The following is a 1934-nucleotide window of genomic DNA, read 5'->3' as shown; positions in this document are numbered from 1 at the left end:
GACAGAGCCGATGGCAGGTGAACGTTGGTCTCTCTAGCTTCCATTCACCGTCAATACACTTCAGCCACGAACCTTCCTGACCCCTTCCGGCAGCGAACCCGTCGGCGCATCTCACAAACAAAGCGGAACCGTGGGCAGCACCTTGCGTTGCATTGGTGACAGTTGCTTCTCCGAAATTTACCATTGGGGGGCTGTGCCTTGCTGACGCCTGTAACGAGCGAGGCGCCGCTCGGCCATTGAGGCCCCAGTCTGGCCCGGAGACGATATACGCTCCCTTTGGATACAGAGAAGCGTCAGGGCGACCCGTGCAGGTACGACGGCAGTCCAGGCCATCCTCAAGAACCCACTTCCCGTTGTCGCAGATGGCGCGATCCGAGTCTGCCATGTGGCCTCGAGTTGGCAAGTAACCCGGGCTGCATGCAACCACTACCACCTCTGGGTCACCCTTATCTGACAGTTTTGGTCTCTCTAGGGCAGCATATTGTGGGCTGAGTGACGCAAAGGACGCCTCAGTGCAAGGTTCGGGGGGCAGCTGCAAGGGCAGCTCGTGAAGCCCTTCGTCACCCCTCTTTGGAGGCAACGGGCCGAGCCCTGCAGCAGGCGAAGTGATTTGCTCCTCTTGCAGTGAGTTCGGCACGAATTCCACTCCTAGTAGGCCGTTTTCCAGATCCAGATAGGCTGCGAGGGATACACGGCCCAGCTGTCGCAGAGCCGCTGCCTCCACGTCCTTCATCAAACTCTGAGGCGGCGACACACAAGCACACAACATCTACTGGCAGTCGCCCTACGTAGGCAATCGGGCTGGTGGTCTGGGCTGTCTTTTCTACTGGTCTTCAGTGGCCTGCAGAACATGGACAGTGCCCTCTATTTAGGGAAACAGAGATAGAGACGCAAGAAGGGTTGCGCTCACTGGTTGCCGTAGGAGCTGGGCAACTCTGACTGCGTGATCCCNGATAGAGACGCAAGAAGGGTTGCGCTCACTGGTTGCCGTAGGAGCTGGGCAACTCTGACTGCGTGATCCCTCCCAGCATCGAGGATGAACTCTACAGTGATGCCTCGTGGGTCTGGCCTAGCAAAATGCCGCGCAATGTCCCTTTCTACGAGCCCGACCTTCCTTGTGAGGGCTGTGCCGAGGGCCCTGAAGATCTCGTCAACCTTCCCTGCGTCAGTTAGGGTGACCTGGGAGTTGAGCCCAACGACACGTAGCTCCACATGCAGTAACGGCCTAGGCTCACCAAGACTGCAGGTCCGGTCTGCTGCAGTCCCGCATATTTGCTCTGCGAAAGCTACCGTCCTCCGGACCTTCCAGGGGATCTCGCCGAGTGGATGCGCCGCCTCAGCCGCCGCTACGGCCCCCAGGATGTCGAGGCCCATCCCCAGGCAGCAGCCGCTTCCGCCGACTCCCCTAGCTGTCTCGTACTGCTTAAAGCACTTGCCGCCACACTCAAAGTCCGGGTGGTAAAGGCTGCATGTGGGGTCTACGAGAGAGGAAACAGCAGCGTGGAGTTGGGCAAACATCGATGAAGGCAGACAATCCCTGCCGTCCCATCCACAGGCTTCGTTGAAACACTCGGGGTCGCATTGCCCATCCTGTGCGCACATCAGGGGAACAACAATTCNCAGTTACCGGCTAAGCTTCTACCTGACATTAGCCCATCGGTAGAAGCTTAGGTCTTACTTGGAGGAAAGAATGGGGACATTGACAGTCTGGGAGCGGCAATTCCAGCCCTTGAGCAGCCACTTTGTGTGGGTTTGCTGCTCGGTATCTGTCAAAGAAGTGCCTCCCGCAGAAGTCCCCCCTTTCATTTGTAACGCAATAAAACCGTCCGTAGGCCCTCATCACGGAACCTAACAAAGAATGCCAGGGGTCTCTATATCTCTCCCCATATGCCTCTACTATAGCCCCAACTGCCCCGGTTAGCGGCACGAAACAT

At 57.8% G+C, this 1934-nt stretch overlaps 1 protein-coding gene across 1 annotated transcript in view; it reads right to left on the bottom strand.

Moving 5' to 3' along the window:
• The window catches only part of EMH_0007840 (uncharacterized protein), a gene marked incomplete at both ends in the record, with an annotated part of 14484 nt that overhangs the window by 1348 nt on the left and 11202 nt on the right, over positions 1 to 1934 (bottom strand). The window contains 3 exon segments of the mRNA XM_013498149.1: positions 73 to 739; positions 982 to 1590; positions 1679 to 1934. Of these exon segments, the coding sequence (XP_013353603.1) occupies positions 73 to 739; positions 982 to 1590; positions 1679 to 1934 (1532 nt within the window).

This window comes from Eimeria mitis, genomic scaffold (genome assembly GCF_000499745.2).
Source record: "Eimeria mitis Houghton genomic scaffold, Emh_scaff322, whole genome shotgun sequence".
Classification (NCBI taxonomy): domain Eukaryota; phylum Apicomplexa; class Conoidasida; order Eucoccidiorida; family Eimeriidae; genus Eimeria; species Eimeria mitis.
The sequence above is the reverse complement of the archived record's forward strand: the minus strand, read 5'-3'. Positions and strand labels throughout refer to the sequence as shown.